Raw genomic sequence first — 23979 nt, 5'->3', positions numbered from 1 at the left:
TAGATAGATAGATAGATAGATAGATAGATAGATAGATAGATAGATAGATAGATAGATAAGCATAGTTGGCAGGATTACAGATAGATAGATAGATAGATAGATAGATAGATAGATAGATAGATAGATAGATAGATAGATAGATAGATAGATAGATAGATAGATAGATAGATAGATAGATAGATAGATAGATAGATAGATAGATAGATAGATAAGCATAGTTGGCAGGATTACAGATAGATAGATAGATAGATAGATAGATAGATAGATAGATAGATAGATAGATAGATAGATAGATAGATAGATAGATAGATAGATAGATAGATAGATAGATAAGCATAGTTGGCAGGATTACAGACAGACAGACAGATAGATAAGTGTAGTTGGCAGGATTACACATAGATAGATAGATAGATAGATAGATAGATAGATAGATAGATAGATAGATAGATAGATAGATAGATAGATAGATAGATAGATAGATAGATAGATAGATAGATAGATAAGCATAGTTGGCAGGATTACACATAGATAGATAGATAGATAGATAGATAGATAGATAGATAGATAGATAGATAGATAGATAGATAGATAGATAGATAGATAGATAGATAGATAGATAGATAGATAGATAGATAGATAGATAGATAAGAAGTTAGCGTAGTAGGCATGATTACATAGATAGATAGATAGATAGATAGATAGATAGATAGATAGATAGATAGATAGATAGATAGATAGATAGATAGATAGATAGATAGATAGATAGATAAGCATAGTTGGCAGGATTACAGATAGATAGATAGATAGATAGATAGATAGATAGATAGATAGATAGATAGATAGATAGATAGATAGATAGATAGATAGATAGATAAGCGTAGTTGGCAGGATTACTTACAGAAAGATAGATAAGCGTAGTTGGCAGGATTTCAGACCTATAGATAGATAGATGGATAGATAAGCGTAGTTGGCAGGATTACAGACAGATAGTGCTCTCTCTCTCTCTCCCTGTGCTCCGGTCTTTCTCTGTCACCTTTGCACATTTTCCAGATTCTTCTTTGCACCACTGCTCCAGCTCAGTCAGGTGACATGGTGATGCTGGGTGATCGGCCTTCTTCCCGTCCAGCTACCAATTCTCAGTTGGACTCGGACTCTGACTCGGCCACTTCAGGACATTCACTTTGTTATTTTGAAGCCATTCCTATGTAGCTTTGGTTTCATGCTTGCAGTCGTTGTCGTCTCCCAATGCCTTGGTTTCTTGCAGAGTTTTCTTCCAAGATGTCCCCATGTTTTGTTGCGTTCGTTTTCCCCTCTGATGCCTTCCAGGGCCTGCTGCACAGAATCACAGCCACAGCTTGATGTTGCCACCATCGTGTTTCATGTGGGGATGGCGTGTTTTTGAAAGTTGCGTGGTGTTCAAACATGGCTTTTAGTCCGATGGCCATAAAGCTCAATGGTGGTCTCATGAGACCTTAGACGCGTCCTCCAGCTACCTTTAGAATGTCTCTTGTGCCCTCTGCTGAGATGTCTTGTGCGTTTTGCTCTCTTTGCCCCTCTCCCATAACGCTCTGACTGGGCACAGTTGTTGCCTGCCCAGTCTCCACAGTGTAACCCCTTCAGAGTTCACACAGGTCTTTTGGGGGCCTCCCTCACTCGTCTTCTTGCATGATCGCTCACTTTTAATGGATGGGCTGTTCTAGCAGATTTCCAGCTCTGCCACACTCTTTCCATGTCTCCATGATTGATTTAACTCCAAGGATATTCAGTGACTTGGGTATTTTCATGTCTCTGACCCAAGTGTTCTTGTGTCTTCATTGTGTAGCTTAGCCCACCATAATGACTCCCCATAAGTTAGCCTGTCCTCATTTGGGGACACATAGACTGACAATCCAGTCAAACCCCAGACAGGTGGAAGTCATCCAATGAATGAATTCTGAGAATTCTAACACCAGTGGGCTACATGTGTGCTTGGTGTGTGTGTGTGTGCGTGTGCGTGTGCGTGTGCGTGTGCGTGTGTGTGTGTGTGTGTGTGTGCCCTGCAGTAGGTTGGCACCCTGCCCGGGATTTGTTCCTGCCTTGCACCCTGTGCTGGCTGGGATTGGCTCCAGCAGACCCCCATGACCCTGTGTTAAGATATAGTGGGTTAGAAAATGACCGACTGACATATTAGACGCAAAGCTGTCATGGCTGCCATCTACGAAATGCTGACTTGACAGGGTGAATACGTATGAGATAATTATTTTGTGTTTTATATTTCTAATTATTTTGCAGGGGTCCCTTTTCATTTTGATATTAAAACGTTTGCTAATGAGTGTCAAAAGGCCAATGCAGTCCCCTGTGATTCAGTGTTGCGTGACAATAAAAAGTGCCAACTACCAAAGGGGTGAATTCTTTTCCAAGACACTGCAGACAGACATTTTGTGAGAGCTTCATTGCTGCCTGTAGTTTTCTTTGCCCAACTTTAACTGTTCTGACATTACAACGGCCCCCTCAGCTCCAACTCTTTGCTCCACATTTCTTTTGTGCGCTACTGATAACACAACTTGGGCCAAAGAAGGAACAGCAAATGTCACATAAAGACACTGTCAAGGACAGATAAGGTTTCACCGTGGCAGTGTGCCCCTTTCCCGGGGGTCCTTCCCAGCTTTATAAGCCTACATGTTTTACTTCAAGTCACTTTCACATTTGCTCTCTGACTCTTTCAAAACATCCTTATTGTTGTCACATTAACTAAACTGACGTCCAGGGTTTTCTAAAAGTGCCGGTAACCTGGCCATGTTGGCATTTCTTAGCTAACAGCGCCCTCTAGTGTTGGTGGATTTGCTGCTGCGCCCACAAAACAATTTTTTTTATTCATTTGTTTGTCCATTGAGCTAATTTTATGATTGGCACCTTAAACATAATCTTCATAAGCCTTGGCCAAAGTTCTAAGCTCCCTTTCAAAAATCTTCAGCCCCTCCCTGAACTAATACCAAAACACATTTCGGGACAAGGGACAACGTAACTCACCACTGGGAAGTGAAGTCAACAAACTCTCGGGAGAATCGGTCCGCAGGGAGCTGAGGTGAAGGCTCCTCCACAACCTGCTTCAGCTGCTGGAATGGTGTGCCCCAGGAATCATAAGGGAAGCGCAGGATGGCCAGCTCGATCTGTAGACCATGGGGGGGAGAAGAAAAAAAAAACAAAGAAGATGAGCTGGTAGCCCCTTCAGCACTGAAGTGGGAACGTTTGCTGCATTTCAGATGATCCGCTCGCTAATAAACAAGACGGCCGTCCATAGGCCTTAAAGAGTGGATCAGAACAAAATCAAGGCAGCTGGGATCGGGTCACAAGGAACACACTTTGTTTACAGTCGTTTCATCAGAAGGTGACCACCAATGGCCAACTGCTCTGTGTCAGCCACTTGTGTGTATCTTTGATGAGCTAATGAAACGTTGGCCGCTAGGAGGCATCCAAAGACAACAAATTAAATGGTGGTCTGCCATGCCTTATCTGTTAGAACTGCAAGCCCCAGGGGGAGCTGCTAACCTTGCTGACGGCCTATGCTCTGCTCTTTTGTGAGATGATTTCCATCCCCATGATGTCGATTGCTTCCAGCTAAAGCCAAAACAAGAAGTGAGACCCATTTACAAATTAGCAATGCCTTTGAGCCTCCATGGGGATTAAAATACCCATTTGCAGGTTAGAGTAACCACCCACAAACAGTCAAACAATTGTTACTGCCATTCCGTTATGGAATGGACAATCATCATTTTAGGACTGCAGGGACTATATTAACAACAAACTGCAATCTGCCTCGGTTACAGGTTTGTGGTCTGACTGACTGCAATGACCTGGAAAGGACTGTGCTGGGAAGCGCAATGCTGTGAGACACTGCTTTAATCCACCTTAATAAAAGGAGAAGTGTCCCTGTGTGTGTGTGTCCATCCACTTGCTATGTGTCTTTCACTCCAACAGATGGCGCATCAAAAGCATTTGTAGCAATAAAATGCATTGCACTTGTTATTCCAACAGATGGTGCATCAGAAGCATCAACAGTGCTTTAACGAATCCCATACCAAATATCATATAAAAAAAGACATATGCATTGCATTTGTGATTCCAACAGATGGCACATCACAAACAATGACATAGCTCTTATACATCCCATACCAAAAGGCAGATAACTAAAATATATGTATTAAATTTGAAATTCCAACAGATGGTGCATCACAAATTTTAATATTGCTTTTAGAAACACCATACCAAATGACATATGACAGAGACATATGCATTACATTTGACATTCCAACAGATGGCACATCACAAATATTAATAATGCTTTTGCGAATCCTATATCAAATGACATATGAGAGAGACATATGCATTAGATTTGGCATTCCAACAGACAGCACATCACAAGCATTTGTAGTAACAAATCGCATTGCACTTCTCATTGCAACAGATGGGGCATCACAAACATCAACACTGCTTTAAAAAACCCCACACAAAATGGCATGTAACAGAGACATATGTATTGCATTTTCCATTCCAACAGATGGTGCATCATAAGCATTTCTAACAACAAAATGCATTGCGCTTGTCATTCCAACAGATGATGCATCAGAAACATTAACAATGCTTTAACAAATCCCATACCAAATATCATATAACAAAGACATATGCATTGCATTCGTGATTCCAACAGATGGCTCATCACAAACAATGACATAGCTCTTATGCATCCCATAACAAAAGGCAGACAACTAAAATATATGTATTAAATTTGTAATTCCAACAGATGGCGCATCACAAATTTTAATATTGCTTTTAGAAATATCATACCAAATGGCATATGACAGAGACATATGCATTGCATTTGTCATTCCAACACATGGCATATCACAAACATTACCACTGCATTTATGTATCCGATTCCAAATGGCACATAACAGAGACACATGCATTGCATTTGTTATTTCAACAGATGCCGCATCACAAACATTAACACTGCTTTTATGAATCACATTCCAAATGGCATATAAAAGACATATGCATTGCATTTGTCATTCCAACAAATGGCACATTACATAATTTGTTTAGTCACAAAATTCACTGCCTTTGTCATTCTAACAGATGGCGTATAACATGGCAGATCATTTGCAGTAACTTATGTCTTAGCCAGGATCCCTCCCCAGGCGGTGGCTCAAATTCATGCTTTAAGTTTCTTTAGTTTGTGTTTGGTCCTTTGATTTATGTTGATTATACTTTGCTTTTGTAGGTCCCACTACTTGGAGGACCACCCACAAAACACATGGAACATAACAAAGGCAGTTTAAAAAGATAGGCAAAACCAAAATTAAAGAATAATGCACATAAACAAACATAAATCAAAGTACCAAGAATGAACAAAAGAGACATAGAACATGAATTTGAACCCCAGCCTGGTTGAGACGTGACGATCGATACAAAAGCAAGGCTTTCTCTAGGGCTTGGCTTTTAACAGCTGGGATAACAACACTGTGAAATGGGTGACCAGTCGCTGCAATAACCTGTGGGTCACGACCTTGGGAGACACGCCCCTAACAACAGGAAAAGCTGCCCAGGCGACGGGAGCAAAACTGCTCCGCTCCCAGAAGATCACAAAATGGCCTCTATATTCAAATAAAATAGAACACAGCCTAATAAAGTTGTTATGTTCTGATGTCTTTTTAATTCAGCCTCTGACCTGCCACTTACCATGGTGATTCCTAGACTCCAGATGTCAGACTTGACGTTATAGCCTCTTTGGTTCAGCTCAGGATTTATCCTCTCAGGCTGCAATAAGACCAACAATAACAATTTACAATTAAAATAAAGTCATCCAATAACAATCAAAATATTGCTTTGAGAAGCGGATCAATTACTTGATTTTTGAGACTGTCCTTTTCTAGACAATAAGGCCTACCACCCACCCCATCGAGATGACCTTCACCCCAGCCCTTAGTACTCACAGCCATGTAAGGCTTGCAGCCAGCGTCCATGGTTTTAGCCACAGAATCCACCAGGTAGCCGCTGATTCCAAAGTCACACATCTTGACTTGTCCAAGAGTATTAATCAGCACATTGGAAGGCTTCACATCTGCATGGCAAAAACAATCGAGACAAAGAGACGCCCGCTTAATGCAGGTGACGAGGGTGTCTAATGCCATTTTCGTCGATTTCACTCGGAGCTCAGCTTTAAGTGGTGATGTTAGAGGAGAACATTGCACAAAATTGATTTCTGGTCATTTACAGAAAATCCTCCCACCCCCTTCACTTTATTGTCACACACGTGCGCTTGGGGGACAACTTCAGGAGTCATCCAATAGGAATTCGACTCTGAGCCACGGGGTGGCGCTGTATCTAACTACCTCTACTCTTGCTCCCTCGGAAGATCGACTGGCCGAAAGACCACTGGTGTCACTTCTGATTTCTGACATGCTTGGCCTGCCCCTCATAATTGGCTCATCCAGCAGACCACCAGAGCTCCACTCCATTGAGGAGGTTGTTGCTTTATATTATGCGTCAGTGATAACACCTGGTTACACTGCGGTTATAACATTAGGGTCAGGGGACAGTCAAGTAAACCAAGTGACAAAAACCTGCAATCCAATTGGCTACTGAATCTCAGAGCTGCAGCGGTCAGCAGCTGGACCTATCTCGGCTAATCTGCCCTCTGGGGGCAGTTGATAGAAGACTCTCGTCTGAAAAGTCCTGCATGCCAATTAAACAATCCTTCTTTTTATTGTTTTGTTAAATCAAGTATATGGGATGGGGGGGTCACCTCTTGTAGGTGCCAAACTCTTTACAATCTCTTCTGTTATGGTATTTATTTTTACATTATTCAGTAGTGTCTTACCTCTGTGGATTACTTGCAGTCTGCTGTGTAGATGTTCCAGCGCTTTTACTATCTACAATGAAGACACAATATGTCAGGACAACAAATTACATGAGAATAAAAACGTGAAAGTCACAAGACAAGGGTCTGCCACATTAGAGCATACACCATGAAGGGTGGGCATCCTGATCCAGAATTCCTTCAGATATGAGCAGCCTATCAAGATGATGAACACACACCAGCTTCCCCAAACACTACATGCTCCTAAATCCCCCATTATATTAATAATAATGATGATGATAATGATGATGAAGAAGACTCACAGACACAGTGATTTTTCCAAGAATATCTTCAGGAATCGTCATCCCTTTCTCGATCACTTGCTTATAAAATTTATCCAGCGATGTGTCCATAAGCTCCATGCAAATCCAAACATCTCCCTACAGATAAAAACAAGACAAGAAGAAAGTGGACATTTGCTCAAAACTGGACTCGAACAGCAATTTGGTCCTTAAATGTAAATGTTCTCTACTCAGTGACTACTCAGATCTCAAAGTACATTAGTTGACCCCACCAGAATACAAGGGTGGGTGTGAATGGAGGTCCTGCAACAGGCTGAAGGTCCATCCAGGGCTCTGTCTTGCCTTTTGTCAGATTCTGTCCATATAGGCTGTAGGACCCTCAGCCTGAGCTGGATTAAGTGGGGTCTCAGCTCACCTCTCTGAAAAGCGCTCCGTAGAAAGTGACGGTAAACAAGCAGTCCACTGTCCTCATAGAAATGTCCAGATCCGTCAGAAGCCGCTTCTGCTCCTGGCTGTTCACAGTTGCTCTGATCCTCTGGGAAAAGCAAATAAGGTTCCACATTAATCATGTCCATTTACGAGATAAAATGTGATGAGATTTATCATTCATGCATACTGTAATGTAATGCAAACAAATGTTTGTGATGCACCATCTGTTGGAATGGCAAATGCAATGCCTATGTCTCTGTTAAATGTCATTTGGTATGAGATTTGTAAAAGCAGTTGTGATGTGCCATCTGTAGGAAAGACAGATGCAATGAATTTTATTACTAGATGTGTTGGTGAAGACATATGCAATGCATTTTATTACTACAAACTAGCTCTGCTAAATGCCTAAGACAAGTTGAAATCTTAATAATCAGTCTAGACCTCAGTATGAACATTTGCAGTTCACCATCTACTGGAATAGATTTTGTAATGCATGCAGGAATAAAATACATTGCATTTATCATTCCAACAGATGGCACATCACATACATTTGTAGTAATCTACGCGGAGGTGTGCTGGTGAGGCAGCATAAAGAAGAAGGACGCCTCACGCCTGGACAAACTGGTGAGGAAGGCAGGCTCTATTGTTGGCATGGAGCTAGATAGCTTGACATCTGTGGCAGAGCAACGGGCGCTCAGCAGGCTCCTATCAATTATGGAGAATCCACCGCATCCACTAAACAGGATCATCTCCAGACAGAGGAGCAGCTTCAGTGACAGATTGCTGTCCTGCTCCACTGACAGATCATTCCTCCCCCAAACTATGCGACTCTTCAATTCCACCCGGTGAGGTAAACATTAACATTATTCAAAGTTATTGTCTATTTTTACCTGCATTTTTATTACTCTTTAATTTAATATTGTTTTTTGTATCAGTATGCTGCTGCTGGAGTATGTGAATTTCCCCTTGGGATTAATAAAGTATCTATCTATCTATCTAATAAATGTAATGCAAACAAATGTTTGTGATGCACCATTTGTTGGAATGGCAAATGCAATGCACATGTCTCTGTTAAATGTCATTTGGTAGGAGATTTGTAAGAGCAGTGTTAATGATTGTGATGTGTCATCTGCAGGAAAGACATATGCAATGCATTTTATTACTACACACTAGCTCTGCTAACCACCACAGACAAGCTGAAATCAAAATATCAGCCTAGACTTCAGTATGAACATTTGCAGTTCACCATCTATCCATCCTATAGGGTCCTGCTGGAGCCATTCCCAGCCAACACAGGGCGCAAGGCAGGAAACAAACCCTGGGCAGGGCACCAGCCCACCACAGGGCACACTCACACACACTTACACACCAAACACACACACACACGGGACAATTTAGAATCGTCAATGCACCTAACCTGCATGTCTTTGGACTGTGGGAGGAAACCCACGCAGACACGGGGAAAACATGCAAACTCCACGCAGGTAGGACCCGGGAAGCGACCCCAGGTCTCCTAACTGTGAGGCAGCAGCGCTACCCACTGCGCCACCATGCTGACCCAGTTCACCATCTATTGAAATAGATTTTGTAATGCATGTAGCAATATAATACATTTAATTTATCATCCAACAGATGGTGCATCACATGCATTTGTAGTAGTAAACGTAATGCAAACAAATGTTTGTGATGCGCCATCTGTTGGAATGGAACATGCAATGCCTATGTTTCTATTATAAAAACAAAAAAAGATTGTGGGCTGTTTTAAAAAACAGCTAAAGACTTTTCTATTTAGGAAAGCATATTAACAAGAATGCTACAATTATTGTTGTTTTATCTCTGTTTTTATCTTGCCTTGCCTTTGTTTAATCTTTTTATGTTGCACTTTGAGATTTACTGCTAGTGTAAAGTGCCCCTATAAATAAAATGCATTATTATTATTATTATTATTAAATGCCATTTGGTATGAGATTTATAAAAGCAGTGTTAATGTTTGTGATGTGCCATCTGTAAGAAAGACAGATGCAATGCATTTTACTACTACAAACTAGCTCTGTAACCGCCTAAGACAAGTTGAAATCTAAATAATCAGCCTAGACATCAGTATGAACATTTGCAGTTCACCAACTATAGGAATAGATTTTGTAATGCATGTAGTAATAAAATGCATTGCAACAGATGGTGCACCACAGACATTTGAAAATGCATTGCATTGCATTTGTCATTCCAACAGATGATGAATCCATGCCAAATGGCAAATAACAGAAACATATGCATTGTGCTTGCTCTTTCAACAGAAAGCACATCACATGCATTTGCTGTAATAAATGGAATGTATACAAATGTTTGTGATGTGCTTTCTGTTGAAAGAGCAAGCACAATGCATATGTTTCTGTTATTTGCCATTTGGCATGGATTCATCATCTGTTGGAATGACAAATGCAATGCAATGCATTTTCAAATGTCTGTGATGCACCATCTGTTGGAATGACAGAGACATAACAGCCAGACAGACACAGACATTAATCCTTGTTTTTAAGTGGATTATAGTACATAAAAGACATAAGAGCCCTCGAAAAGACAGGTTACCCAGAGCACTGGGTGTACAGCGGGTGTGTTAAAGGGCACCGGAGGAAGTCCGCGCCAATACAGCACAGTGGGACACTCACCTTCACAGCCATTATCAGACCACTGGGCATGTGCCGCATCTTGTCCACGACACCGTAGGCCCCTCGGCCCAGCTCACTGATCTGTTCCAGGTCATCTGCTTTCACTTCAAAATTCTATATATAAAAAAAAAGGTTTTGAACTGAAATAAATAACAAATCAGTATGAAGCACAGGGTCCAGCTCTGAATATTTAATAAATCACAAATATTCTTTCATTTCATAAACTCATACACTCTTTAGCCAAGTCAAGTTACTTTATTGTAACATCACTTAAAGTCCCCAGCAGTAATACAGCATGTACATAATAAATACATTTAAAAATCAATTCATCGACTGTACACTGTGCGATTATGTAGACGCTTAGACAATTCATGCTATTCTATACCAGCTGTGGGCAAAGTCATTCCTGGAGGGCCGCAGTGGCTGCAGGTTTTTCTTCCAACCCAATGGCCTAATAAGGAACGCTTATTGCTCAAGTGACACTTCTGCTTCATTTTAGTGGTCTCGCTTGTTAAGATTTTGAACCTTTATTGCTTATTTTAGCCTTAAACAGCTGGATTCTTGTTTTTTGATGGCTCCTTATTAGCAATATAAGATGCAAATGACAAAGGAAAGCAGTATTTCTCCATTTAGCTTGTTACCATTTACACCTGTGTGTATTTATCTTGTGCTATTTGGTTTAATTAAATACTTAATATAATTCTTTTGCATTTATATAGCGCTTTTCTCACTACTCAATTGCAGGTTAAGGGCCTTGATCAAGGGCCCAACAGAGCAGAGTCCCTTTTGGCATTTTACGGGATTCGAACCGACAACCTTCTGATTGCCAGTGCAGATCCCTAGCCTTGGAAGGAAACTGTAGAGAAAAATGTGAAGGACTGAGAATTACTCCTCCATTTTAGACTTCAAAAAGAAGAAAGGATGAACAGACGTGGCAGAGTTAAAGCACTAACAAACCATAAAATTTAATTATTGGCAAGCATTGTTTTCTAATTAAGCAACTGGGTTGGATCAAAAACCTGCAGCCACTGTGGCCCTCCAGGACTGACTTTGCCCACCCCTGTTCTATACAATGCACACTAATAACACAAAAGAGTTTTGGGTTTTTTTTGTTCTTTATTTCACGTTATACAATTTCTTGTATTAGGAATTTGTCCATTTTCCCATACCCCTGGGGGTCCGAGCACAGGGTTAGCCATTGCACAGCACCCCTGCAGCAATTAAGGGCCCAGCAGGGTAGGATCCCTTTTGGCACTAAGGGGGATTCAAACCAGCAACCTTCCGGATAGCAACCGCAGATCCTTAGCCTCAGAGCCACCACTCCACCCAAACCGGCACAATGCAATGAAGAGATGAAGAAACAGCAGCCTGAATGGAGGGGGTGATAAAGCCCGGTGGTCCCAGTCACTGTGCAGAATTCAGCATCCTAACAGCTTGATGGAAGAAGCTGTTTCAGAGCCTGCTGGTCTGGGACCCGATATTACGGTTTTGTCTGCCTGAAGGGTGATAACGTGAACAGCTTAACCCTCAGACGACTGGGGTCCCCGTTTTTCCCTAGACATCGCCTAGCTCAGTGTTTCCCCGACCTTGGTCCTGGGGGCCTACTGTGGCTTAAGGTTTTTATTCCAACCAGCTTCTGTTTTTAATTGGACTCCTGGGCTAATTAAGTGAGTGTGTTATTTCCCAAGTTCTGTGTTTTGGGAACAATATAGAAATTAGAAAACTAAATTTGATAAAACATACATACACACAGTTAGGTCCATAAATATTTGGACAGAGACAACTTTTTTCTAATTTTGGTTCTGTACATTACCACAATGAATTTTAAATGAAACAACTCCGATGCAGTTGAAGTGCAGACTTTCAGCTTTAATTCAGTGGGGTGAACAAAACGATTGCATAAAAATGTGAGGCAACTAAAGCATTTTTTGAACACAATCCCTTCATTTCAGGGGCTCAATTCCACTTGTTCCGGGCTGATAATTACTTTCCTTATTTTCTGATTTTGCACCTCGATTATTCTTTTTTGCTCTTTGTTCTGTCCAACGCATTTGAGTCTCTTTTCTCCGCACTGCTTTCTTCTTTGCTTAGATTTCGACATTTAATTTATAACGTACTGTCCTTATACGCTTTATATGCGCTGAGAGCCCTGGATCTGTGTGTGCTCAAATCCTTCACAAGACTGAATGTTTTGCTGCCTATTGTCCTATTTGATAGATTGTAAGTAGGGCGTGCCTTTGGTCTCGCGGGTCTATAAAATGTCTCCCGAGAAGATCACGTATCGTAGACTTGCTTTTTCCTTTCCAGGACAGGATTTCTTTTTATAATAGATAGAAAAGACAGAAGGTGGTTAGAAATGAAATTCATCAAAGGACCACTAGATGCCACTGTAGACTGGCAGCACTGGAGTTCTGGAGGATGTCCCTCTTCTTAAAAGTAGATCAAAAAGTAGTAATGGGCATTTCAATTTACTGATGCAATCCTTTTGAACTACCTGATTAACTGAATTGATTTATTTGATTCTTTGTTTTGTGCCCTCTTTGAATGAATCTCGAATAATTATTTCATTATATTATTTAATTTTATATAAAACATGCTCCTAGTTCACATTTTATAATATTGTTATTAGAATATTGTTAGAAATAGGACCAATTCTGTATAAGGTTCAGTTTTGTGTGACTAGTTGTTGAATGTACAAAGGCACATAAACATATTGGTTTATAATTATGATTATATATTCTGTTTAAAACAATTCAGATATTGAACTGTACAAATCAAACAATTAAAACATTTGAATATGAATGTGTTGTTACCATATTGTACTTGTACAATGAACAAGTGATGATCAATAACACAGTTCTCATTCACCATTGATAATTTAGTTCTAACCACAAAGAGTCAGAAGTGGAGTGAATGAGAATCAAGAATCAGGCGGGCAGAACTGTCACATAGGCTTTAAATATCTACACAGCATCAGACATGCACTTTAGCACTCCCGTAGAGCTGTACTGAATCGATTTTTCTGTGCTTGTGAAACGATTCCTGTATTTCACTGAAAAGAGTCGTTAAAAAAAAAAAGCAATTTGATCGCTAATCGCATAACACTATTAAAGAGGTGAGAGAAAGAAGTGGGGCTGGAATTGAAGTGTCATAGATAGATAGATAGATAGATAGATAGATAGATAGATAGATAGATAGATAGATAGATAGATAGATAGATAGATAGATAGATAGATAGATAGATAGATAGATAGATAGATAGATAGATAGATAGATAGATAATTTAGCGTAGTTGGCAGAATTTGATAGATAGATAGATAGATAGATAGATAGATAGATAGATAGATAGATAGATAGATAGATAGATAGATAGATAGATAGATAGATAGATAGATAATATGAAAGGCACTATATAATAGATAGATAGATAGATAGATAGATAGATAGATAGATAGATAGATAGATAGATAGATAGATAGATAGATAGATAGATAGATAGATAGATAGATAGAAAGGCACTATATAATAGATAGATAGATAGATAGATAGATAGATAGATAGATAGATAGATAGATAGATAGATAGATAGATAGATAGAAAGGCACTATATAATAGATAGATAGATAGATAGATAGATAGATAGATAGATAGATAGATAGATAGATAGATAGATAGATAGATAGATAGATAATTTAGCGTAGTTGGCAGAATTTGATAGATAGATAGATAGATAGATAGATAGATAGATAGATAGATAGATAGATAGATAGATAGATAGATAGATAGATAGATAGATAGATAGATAGATAGATAATATGAAAGGCACTATATAATAGATAGATAGATAGATAGATAGATAGATAGATAGATAGATAGATAGATAGATAGATAGATAGATAGATAGATAGATAGAAAGGCACTATATAATAGATAGATAGATAGATAGATAGATAGATAGATAGATAGATAGATAGATAGATAGATAGATAGATAGATAGATAGATAGATAGATAGATAGAAAGGCACTATATAATAGATAGATAGATAGATAGATAGATAGATAGATAGATAGATAGATAGATAGATAGATAGATAGATAGATAGATAGATAATATGAAAGGCACTATATATAATAGATAGATAGATAGATAGATAGATAGATAGATAGATAGATAGATAGATAGATAGATAGATAGATAGATAGATAGATAGATAGATAGATAGATAATTTAGTATAGTTGACAGGATTACAGACAGACAGCTAGATAGAGAGATAGATAGATAATTTAGCGTAGTTGGCAGGATTACAGACAGACAGATAGATAGATAGATAGATAGATAGATAGATAGATAGATAGATAGATAGATAGATAGATAGATAGATAGATAGATAGATAGATAGATAGATAGTATGAAAGGCACTATATAATAGATAGATAGATAGATAGATAGATAGATAGATAGATAGATAGATAGATAGATAGATAGATAGATAGATAGATAGATAGATAGATAGATAGATAGATAGATAGATAGATAGATAGACATAATTTGTGTTCACCCTATAATCATCCCAGCCTTTTGTTGTGTTTTGTTAAACCACTTCTTTTGTTATAATTGCATTCTTTAACGTATTTTTACTTCTATGACAAGCTAGATGTTATTTGGTAAAGGACGTCCCCTTGAAAACCTACCTTATCGCCAATGGTCACACAGGCCTTAGAATCCAAATCCCTCGGCGGTCTGTCATGACAAATGAAAAACAGTTTTAATCAGCAGCCTGACTTGATGTACCCAGCAATACCCTCCCCTCCCCACCTCTTACCCCCCTCCCCCCCCATAACAAATAATTTCTGTCTGCTACCCAATCTTCAAACCCCATCTTAGTCTATTTACTTACCACTAAGTAACCATTTTAAAATTTCCCCACAGTTTTCCCTTCTAGAAATGATCAACAGAATCCTCAGTCAACAGTATGTCAAACTTTAGTTCTGCTCAGTTTATGGGACGTCCTCCATTTATAAGTTTCACCATTACAGCTACTGTGCCATTCATTACTGAATCCGCTCTGTTATGTTACAGAATTCTACTGAAAAACCTTTAAAAATTCTATGACAAGTTTTCGCTAAATAATAACAAAAATAATGTGCAGATTATAACCAGGCATGCTGTGTGACTGAAAAGCAAAGGGGGTGCTTACGTTGCAGGGACAGCAGGCTGTTCAAAGACTTCCTTGGAAAGCTTGAGTCCTGGATTTTTCTTTTTACCTTTAAGAGAAAGAAAATACAACGTGGTAAGGGAAGGACACCATACGCCGTACTGTATATACTGCTGTGAATCTTCTTCTGTGCTTATTAAAATCTACGCCTGACCAGTAGGTGGTGCTGTCACTCAGCAATTAAATAATTCAATAATTATTCAATTGCCCAAATCCCAGTCATTCCATGATCATAAAACTCATTTTTACCTCGGCCAGCCTAAAAAACAACTACAGTGAATCATGGGAACGGCATTTAGAATCAATAACTGACCAAACAAAGAGAGGAGACCAACAGCAGGGCTTCCCAAGTTCACTCCTGGAGACCACTGTAGCTGAAAGATTTTCATTCCAACCAGTTTCAATCTTTTATGATTTTTTTGCAGCATGATGTTATATCACCCACTAGATGGCAGCAGATTACAGTCCCAAGAGTTAGAAATGTAAAGTGAATCATTAAACAACACCTTAAATCTGACTTGTGGTTAACTGTAATTGCATAGAATTCAGAGTCTGAGTCAGGCTCGGGGTCAACACCAAGGAGGTTAATAAAAGGATAAGTGTCCGTGTGTCTGTCCAGCTGCTATGTCTCCGTCATTCCAACAAATGGCACATCACAAATATTTGTAGCAATAAAATACATTGCATTTGTCACTTTAAAAGATGGTGCAACACATACTGCTTTTATGAATCCCATATCAAATGGCATAAAACATGGACAGGTGCATTGCATTTGTCTTTCCAACAGATGGTGCATCATAAACATTTGTAGTCATGCATTTTATTACTACAAAAGTTTTTTGATGCACCATTAGTTGGAATGAGAAATTCAGTGCATTTTATTGAAAATACATTATAAAAACCTGGTGCACTGCAAACCTTAACACTGAGAGGTCTATATTGATTAGTTAGAATTCAACCTATCTTAGAGGGGTAGCACAGCTAGTGATTAAAATAATAATACTGCAGTACTTCATACCCTCGCACCGCAGGTAAACCTACAACATTCAAACAACAAATTCAAGAAACAGATTCCTGAGTGAACAAAGCAAAAAGCAGCGTCTGAAGCAAAATTAAGGTCAGTTTGCTCGGTACTGTGGTGTGATAGGCAGGCACATTCTGTACATGGAGTTGCAGTTTATTGTGCTTTTCATTTGACTTTCCATCATTTTTTTACATTTATTTCATGTTTGATTTCAGTTCTTATTGGTTGTAATTTTTAGTGACGTAAACTGTTGTTTCCATGCACTGGGCACATTTCAGTCTGTATACTGCTTTTCAACTAAACCCTTGAAAAGTACAACGAATGGTACAAAAGTACAGATCAAAGCGGTACACTCAAATCTCACTGAAGCGACCATTTTTACAGGATGTCCCACAGGAGAATTTATATTTATACCCCCAAATTCCCATTATTCTTACTAATTTACCTGTTGTAATTCAAAATTAGTGCCGTTCCCCAGGGTCAGGCAGGTACTATATGAAGATAGATAGATAGATAGATAGATAGATAGATAGATAGATAGATAGATAGATAGATAGATAGATAGATAGATAGATAGATAGATAGATAGATAGATAGATAGATAGATAGATAGATAGATAGATAGATAGATACATTTTAATTTTAGCGTAGTAGGCAGGATTAGATAGATAGATAGATAGATAGATAGATAGATAGATAGATAGATAGATAGATAGATAGATAGATAGATAGATAGATAGATAGATAGATAGATAGATAGATAGATAGATGTGAAAGGCACTATAGATAGACAGACAGACAGACAGACAGACAGATAGACAGATAGACAGATAGATAGATAGATAGATAGATAGATAGATAGATAGATAGATAGATAGATAGATAGATAGATAGATACCTTAAATATCACGTAGAGGAAAGTATTTAGCTACATAGTACTTCTGATACACCCGATTAACCAATGGCACTATAACCGAGGTCCTTTATCTTTGCAAGTTGCCCACGGGAAGCCCTCTTCTAGAAGATTCCACTTCAGTCAGAATAAATCACTCAGGATTGCGACAAATTAATGAATCAAGAGTGACGGTCAAAGCTGGGGGATCATCGGGTCCCACGCAATCACCAGAGCATTACATGAATCAAGTGCAATCGTCAGAGCCAAGGTTGTGGGGGTCATCTAGGATCGGCTATGATGCTGCCACTGTGAATTGAATGGGATCACCTGAGGGCCTCTAACCCTAACCCTAACCCTAACCCTAAGGCCCATAAAACACCTCCCTAATGTTAAAAACTCCATAGGAGGCCCTGATGTTAATCAGTGTTTTTAGTATTATTTATTTAAACCTACCCGTACCCCTCAAGTTCAAGTTTATTGTCATGTGCACAGTAAGGAAACACATTTCCCTGTACAACGAAATTCTTTCTTTGCTATCCATACCAAATGCCAAAACCAACATATAAAGAAAAACATAAATAATAAGTAGCAGAGGTAGCATAAAGTATAAAAACAGAATAGAAGTATAAAGTGTAACGTGCAGGTAGGTGTGTGATGGACAAGTCAAATACAGTTACAGTTGTGTGAGGTAGATGGAATGATGTGGCCCACGGTTATAAACTCCAGTCAGTTATTTAGGAGTCTAATGGCCTTGGGAAAGGAAGAGTTCTTTAGCCTGGAAGTCCTGCATTTCATACTGCTACACCTCCTGCCTGAGGGTAGAAGTGTGAACAGTTCATGTTGGGGTGGGTGGGGTCCCTGAGGATTGAGGCAGTTCTCCTGTGGACTCTGCAGTTGTAGATGCTCTGCAGAGAGGGCAGTGGGGTCCTGGTGATCTTCTCAGCGAGTCTTTACCACTCTCTGCAGGTGTTTGCTGTCCATAGTAGTGTTGCCGTACCACACGGTGATGCAGCTGGTCAAGATGCTCTCAACAATGCAGTTGTAAAATTTGCCGAGGATCTTAGTCGACATACCAAACTTCCTTGGCTTCCTCAGAAAGTACAGCCGCTGCTGGGCCCTCTTGACCAGCTGTGTGGTGTTAAGTGTCCAAGTGAGGTCCTCACTGATGTAGACGCCCAGGTATTTAATGCTGCTCACCCTCTCCACTTCGAGCCCTCGGATGAACAGTAGCCGGAGAGGTCTCCTCTCCTTCCTCATGTCCACTATCATCTCCTTCATCTTGTCTGTGTTGAGGGTGAGGTTGTTGTTCTCCAGACACCAGACTGTACACCTCCCTCCTGTGAGCCGCCTCATCCCCACCAGTGATGCGTCCAATCACTGCGGTGTCATCTGCAAACTTTAGGATGATTTTATCTTTGTGGGAGGCGACACAGTCGTGGGTGAACAGGGTGTAGAGGATGGGGCTGACAACGCATCCCTGTGGGGTGCCTGTGTTTGTGATAATGGTGGCTGAAGTCCTATTACCAATCCTGACAGACTGGGGCCTGCCAGTCAGAAAGTCTAGGAGCCAGTCACAGAGGGTGGGGTGCAGGCCAAGTGCAGACAGTTTACAGGTGAGTTTATGGGGGATAACCGTGTTAAGGTGGAGCTGTAGTCAATAGAGACAATCCTGATGTAGGAGTCTTTGTTCTCCAGATGGGAGAGAGAATATGTAGTGCGGCTGCGACGGCATCTGAGGTGGACCTGTTGGGCCAATAGTCATACTGCAGGGGGTCCAAAGTGTCCGGTATGCTGCTCTGAATGTGGGCCAGCACCACTCTCTCAAAACGCTTTATGATGATTGGAGTGAGTGCTACCGGCCTGTAATCATTCAGGCAGGTGGGTGGGCTTTTTTTTAGCAAGGGGGACGATGATCGTAGTCTTAAAGCAGGACGGAACAATGCTCTGACTGAGGGAAAGGTTGAAGATGGAGTTCGTTGGCACATGCTCGGAGAGCCCGCCCAGGGATGTTGTCTGATCCAGCTGCCTTACGGGGGTTGATCTTCCTTAGTGCTTTGTGTACCTGACCTGAAGAGACCTTGACTCTCACCCTAATCTTTAATAACCCTGATATTAATTTATTATTAGGGAATAAAAATTAACCCTAAATAACCCTACTTTTTGAAAAAAAAAATCTTTTATATAGCACCTTACAGCTATTAATATGGATGTATTGAACACTAGATATCCCATTTTAAGAGGGTGAGATAGCTTTTAGCTAGTTCATTTTAAGGTTTCAATAGACCTGAATAGGGCGGCACGGTGGTGCAGTGGGTAGCGCTGCTGCCTCGCAGTTGGGAGATGTGGGTACCTGGGTTTGCTTCCCGGGTCCTCCCTGCATGGAGTTTGCATGTTGTCTGCGTGGGTTTCCTCCAGGCGCTCCGCTTTCCTCCCACAGTCTAAAGCCATGCAGGTTAGGTGGATTGGCGATTCTAAATTGGCCCTAGTGTGTTTGTGTGTGTCCTGCGGTGGGTTGGCACCCTGCCCAGGATTGGTTCCTGCCTTGTGCCCTGTGTTGACTGGGATTGGCTCCAGCAGACCCCCATGACCCTGTGTTCGGATTCAGCGGCTTGGAAAATGGATGGATGGATGGATAGATCTGAATAGTTTTTAAAACTTATTGATTGAACAGATCCTTTAAAAACAATTTTTTAGAATTTTTGATAACAGCATTTTATTCTCCGTATAAGGGACATTTTACAGTACTTATTTCATAGATTTAATTATTTATCTCATAGATTTTAGAGTATAAAGTATGTTTATACTAATGCCATAGACACTGACATATACAAAATAACCTTTTATAATTGAAACCAAGTGTGTCAGAGCATGGCATTCATGGCCATATCCCCTACCCTAACCCTAACCCTAACTACAACACCGGCAAAGACGGAGTGGTGGCTCTGAGGCTAAGGATCTCTGCTCCCTGCTGGTAGCTGGAAGGTTGTCGGTTCAAATCCCATTACTACCAGAAAGGATCCCAATCTATTGGGCCCTTGACCTTAACCTGAAAATTACTCCAGGGCCGCTGACCCTGTGCTTTGCCCTCCAAAGGTCCAAGTGAAAAAGATTTCCCTTCAAGGAATTAATACAGGGTACCAAATACCACAATGCCGTTCAACAACATTCTACTTCAGTCGGAATAAATCACTCACAGTAGCTTCAAATTAATTAATGGAGCCCAATTGTCAAAGCAGGGGTGGGGAGGGACCAGGGAGTGGGTCCCGCATGATCGTTAGACGAGTCGAGCGCCATCGTCAGTCCTTTCCCTCCTTCCTTGGTGAGTCGAGCTCGATCATCAGAGCAGGTTATCGGGTAGATCGTCACAGACTGAGTGCGATCGTCAGAGTGGTGTTTTTTTTTCCTTCCTGTTGTCGGACATGGCCCGCCTGCAATGCCACCCGCTCTAGAATATTCCACTTCAGCCAGAATAAGCCATGCAGGTGAACTGACATGAGAATCAATGAATCAGAACTGTGTTAAGACAACAGTCTCCTGCACCACACCAGCTCGTTGTAAGAAACAAGCAATCGGACTGGAGAGCGACACGTGAAATCGTCCACCTGTTCACATCAGGCCTTTGTGCTCTTTGAAACCCTTTTAGATGTGAAGATGAGTGAACTGATGAAGAGTTGCTCGCCCACATTTCCTCGTATCATGATGTATGTATGGACATTCAGGGTTGAGGAGTTTGCAAAGCCACTAGCTGCTGATGCCCACCCTTAACCTTCCATACCAAACATCCCTTTGATTCATTCTTCCTCAAGCACATCCATCTTTACTAAGCTCCTGACAGATGTTCCACCAACTACTGGCCGTCTTTCAAAGTTCACCGAGATCAGTTTTTGTTGGCCCGGCATTTTCTTAAATGGCCATGGGGCGGAATTGCAAGGTAATTACTTCCTGATCTCAACGGCCACACCTGCCCTTTAGCAGAACTTGAATCTCTCATTTACTGAGGCGTTCCTCTGTGGTGTCAGTAACACAACTGAATGAGCCGGGGGGCTCGAGGAGGAGATCATGAAGTCAGCACTGTTGGAAGATGCGGCACCCTGCCAGATGAATACAATGGGCAGTGGGACACACAAGGATGGGTCCTGCATGGTGGATTTGAAGGAGAGGGGAAGAGCCCAGAGGAGGTATATGTAGACATTTGGGGGGCCACCAGTAAAGATCAGAACGTGGAAAGTTTACAGGAATAGTGCATATGTGTCGTTTTGGTGGCATTTCTTTGAGGCTCTAACAGCAGGAGCTGAAGGAAGTAAATAAAGTTGCCCTTGTGTGTCATTATGGGTACTTATGCCAATGTCAGTGTCAATTTACTTATAGAGCACATTTAAAACAACATCAGTAATGCTGCAGCCAAAGTGCTTTACATTAAAACATAGAATAAACACAAATAAAATAAATAAAATAAAGGACGTCACACAGGTGAACATGGGAGGCAGCTAACAGGATCAAATGAAGGCAATGCCATGCCAGGCCAGGGGGTGGCAGGGTGTGCCAACTCTTTTTCTGTTGTCCCTGCAGACCAAACACAGGGAAATTCTGCCACAATGACATCACTTCCAAGTCCAGCCACGATGATGTCACTTCCGGCCACGATGATGTCACTTCCGGTTCCCTGCCTTAAAAACCCAAACCAATTCCTGTGTTTCCTCAGTTCTATGTTGGACTCAATCCTGTACACATCTGTGTAAGCTATTTTGCCTTTTAGCAGCCAGGGCTCAAGAATACCGGTAGCTGCCCTAAACCTATTTTCTGTCTGTCAAGGCTATTTATTTCACAAGGACAATAAAATGAAATACAGCCAGCGGTGAGTTAAAGAAAAAGAAAGAAGACGACCAAGAGTCGGGCAACCATCAGTATCAGTGAAGGTCTGTGAAAGCGAGAGCACAGAAAAGCGTCGTCAATCTCGTTTTAAACATTTCAACTGAAGGAGACTCCTTAATGTGATGAGGTAAAGAGTTCCACCGACGAGGAGGTGCAGCAGCTGCAAAAGCCCTGGCCCTCCTTAGTTTTGTACTTAGTACGAGAGACCATAAGAGACAACCGACTGGTAGACTGAAGCTCTCTGCATGGCTGGTGTCAAAAACACAATTCAGATGAACAGGCAGGAGCAGACGCGTGTAGAGATTTAAAAACCAGCAGCAAAATTTTAACGTCATTTCATTAAATGTCAACGACCAGATTGATGGGAGAGTCTCCAAGATCCGCCTGAGTGAAAATTAAAACAAGTGACAAAATCAAAGGGGTGGCAGCATTATTAGGTGGCGATCACAGAATCAGAAGGATGGCAGCATAAAGCTTGGTTTATACTTACCACAAAGGTGGCACTTGCATGGTAAGTGACCAAAACACATTTAGACTTGTTATGGCCCATTCTCCTTCAAACCCACCATGCAAGACCCGTCGCTGAGCATCCCACTGACAGTTGATAGTCCTAGTGAGTGACAGTGTTGGGACAATGTCACATAGCCAATAAGGTCACAGCAGAGGACACGAGACTCTGCTGATGGAAGAAGAGCTGTGCCTGCCATCACCGATTTTAAGAGGAAGAGAAGGAGAAGCTGGAGTGTCACACCTGTTGACCGTAGCGGTGAAGGAGGGGCGAGTGAGCGGAAGACCTACACGATGAGCAGATGAATTTCAAGTGATGTTGCGTGTCTTCCATGTGTTTTCATCTCTTGTTGCGTCCTATGGAGCCCTCTGGTCATCATTTTGGCACCCATGTAACCAGCCTCTCCTCGAAATTCACCGTTTTGAATCCACCGTCTCACATCAGCATTGCCACATAGTTAGAAAAATTTACATGCGCAGCACACGGGGGGTTTGTCACCAAGTCTGATGTTATTTTCACCATGTGGCCCTCACGCCCAGTACAGACACATCTTAATACATAATTCGCCTGCCTCCTCACTCACTCACTCACTCACGTCCGTCCAAAGCCGAATGCGCAGTCGCCTTCTGCACAGCTGCCCGAAAAACCTTACGAGACCGACATCCAACCCCAACATCGTGACAGGCGGCGGATTTATGGCTGCAAAAATTCAAAGAGAAAGGCGACTTTGATTAAAGCTCTAGAGGCCTGAAAGGCGATTTCGACTACAGCTCGAGGCCTAATTACGCATTCTGATTCAATTACGCATTCATTCAATACACCTATATCAGGTTTGTGGTGCTTATACTTATTACTATTCCATATTGTACTGGAACATTCATCATTCAATATTATACTATAGGCCTGGAAAATTCATCAACTAACAGTACAAGCCTGTACAGTAATGAGTAAAGCGGACTACAATCATTACAAAACAACTTCTTCGTTACTTATCATTTGTTCTTCATACACTGCTGGCACAAACTCGTGCCCATTTCATCTTACGTTGTCGAAACGGGCTCTTTGTCTAGTCTGAACATAATCCAGCCTTTAACAGGTGGCATGTGCAAAATCAGAAGGATGGCAGCATTAACAGGTGGCACACACCAAATCAGAGGGTTGACTGCATTAACAGGTGGCACACACAAAAGCAGTGGGATGACAGCATTAACAGGTGGCAAGCAAAAA

The 23979-nt window shown here is 40.9% G+C and overlaps 1 protein-coding gene across 2 annotated transcripts in view; it reads right to left on the bottom strand.

Moving 5' to 3' along the window:
• Positions 1-23979, bottom strand: part of map2k6 (mitogen-activated protein kinase kinase 6) — a 55797-nt gene that overhangs the window by 7985 nt on the left and 23833 nt on the right. For both annotated transcript variants that reach the window (XM_028819242.2, XM_051918977.1), the window contains exons 2-10: positions 15436-15502; positions 14930-14978; positions 10236-10349; positions 7556-7675; positions 7162-7278; positions 6860-6911; positions 5973-6100; positions 5719-5796; positions 3010-3149 (exon numbers count right to left, since the gene is read on the bottom strand). In XM_028819242.2, coding sequence (XP_028675075.1) covers positions 3010-3149; positions 5719-5796; positions 5973-6100; positions 6860-6911; positions 7162-7278; positions 7556-7675; positions 10236-10349; positions 14930-14978; positions 15436-15502 — 865 coding nt within the window. The remainder of the gene's footprint in view (positions 1-3009; positions 3150-5718; positions 5797-5972; positions 6101-6859; positions 6912-7161; positions 7279-7555; positions 7676-10235; positions 10350-14929; positions 14979-15435; positions 15503-23979) is intronic.

The sequence above is a fragment of the Erpetoichthys calabaricus genome, chromosome 14, assembly GCF_900747795.2.
Source record: "Erpetoichthys calabaricus chromosome 14, fErpCal1.3, whole genome shotgun sequence".
Lineage (NCBI taxonomy): Eukaryota > Metazoa > Chordata > Cladistia > Polypteriformes > Polypteridae > Erpetoichthys > Erpetoichthys calabaricus.
This window is presented reverse-complemented; position numbering and strand designations above follow the sequence as displayed.